The sequence below is a fragment of the Rhincodon typus genome, unplaced genomic scaffold (assembly GCF_021869965.1).
Source record: "Rhincodon typus isolate 14 unplaced genomic scaffold, sRhiTyp1.1 hic_rhity00005280, whole genome shotgun sequence".
Taxonomy (NCBI): Eukaryota; Metazoa; Chordata; class Chondrichthyes; order Orectolobiformes; family Rhincodontidae; genus Rhincodon; species Rhincodon typus.
This window is the reverse complement of record NW_025970918.1, coordinates 2,347-3,467: the sequence shown is the minus strand read 5'-3', so window position 1 is coordinate 3,467 and position 1,121 is coordinate 2,347. Positions and strand designations below refer to the sequence as shown.

Below are 1,121 nucleotides of genomic sequence, written 5' to 3'. Positions count from 1 at the left end.
TAGTGCCCAGGGATGTGCAGGTTAGGGTGGATTGGCCGTGCTAAATTGTCCCGTAGTGCCCAGGGATGTGCAGGTTAGGGTGGGTTTAGATTAGGAAATGCAGGGGTAGGGGAATGGGTCTGGGTGGGATGCTCTTCGGAGGGGCGGTGTGAATTCGTTGGGCTGAATGGCCTGTTCCCACACTGTGGGGATAGTATGATTTCTATGACCTGGAGCGATCAAACAGAAATGAGGGAAAACACTTACCTCTTGCGAGAGTGTTTGGAACTCTCTTCCCGAAAACGTGGTGGAAGCGGAAAGCTGGGATATTTTGAAGGTGGAGGGAGATAGATACATCTGAAGCAAGTTGTCCGGGTGGGGCGCGGGGAGACAGGTTTTCAGGGGTAGGAGCGAATGGGAATTCGAGGTGACAGTCAGATCAGCCACGATCGTCTGGAATGGCGGGGGGGGCAGCACAGAGGGGCCGAATATCCTGCCGGTGTTCCTAATTTTAAGAGTGTATGTCTTAAGTTACCTTGGCATTTAGCTCTGGGTGAAAAATGGCCACCAGTGGGTAAGTCGCTTGATGGAGCATTGGGACGGTCACCTTTTTCTCTGGTGACACGGAGAAGATTTCTTCCTTTGTGTCCTCTTTCCTAAATTTGGTTTTCCAGGTGCCTGATTGAACAAAGCAAACAAAAGTTAAGCCTCAGCGGGCGGACTAGTCGAGTCTGAGGGGCCTCGGGCCTAGTCGCAGGGCCGCTCGCCTACAGCTTTCCCAGAATGCTGCGCCACGCAGCAGGTCTCACCTGTAGTTCTACAGCTGCTCCCAGCCTCCACCCACCGCACCCCTTCCCCAGCCCCTACCTCAACCCAGCCGATAACACTAGGCCGGGCCCTCACTCCCTTTCCGGCCCTCGACCAAGGCATTGCCCTGGTGGGTCACCCCTCGGGAAACCCGGGCACATTCTCCCTGCTGGCACCCACTCACCCACCTGTGATCGCCCATCACCCACTTTAATCCCCTGGCCTGCGGCGTGCCCCTCAGGATGTCGGGTCCCAGGCAATGGGACTCCCACTCCTTAAACAGGGATACTGACAGAGAGAGAGAGAGAGAGATTCCCTCTTTAAACAGGGTCCCT

At 55.6% G+C, this 1,121-nt stretch overlaps 1 protein-coding gene across 1 annotated transcript in view; it reads right to left on the bottom strand.

The window, feature by feature from the left end:
• LOC109925883 (plasma protease C1 inhibitor-like) overlaps window positions 1-1,121 on the bottom strand; it is a gene marked incomplete at its 5' end in the record, with an annotated part of 10,022 nt that overhangs the window by 6,758 nt on the left and 2,143 nt on the right. The window contains one exon of the mRNA XM_048594024.1: window positions 515-657. Within this exon, the coding sequence (XP_048449981.1) occupies window positions 515-657 (143 nt within the window). The remainder of the gene's footprint in view (window positions 1-514; window positions 658-1,121) is intronic.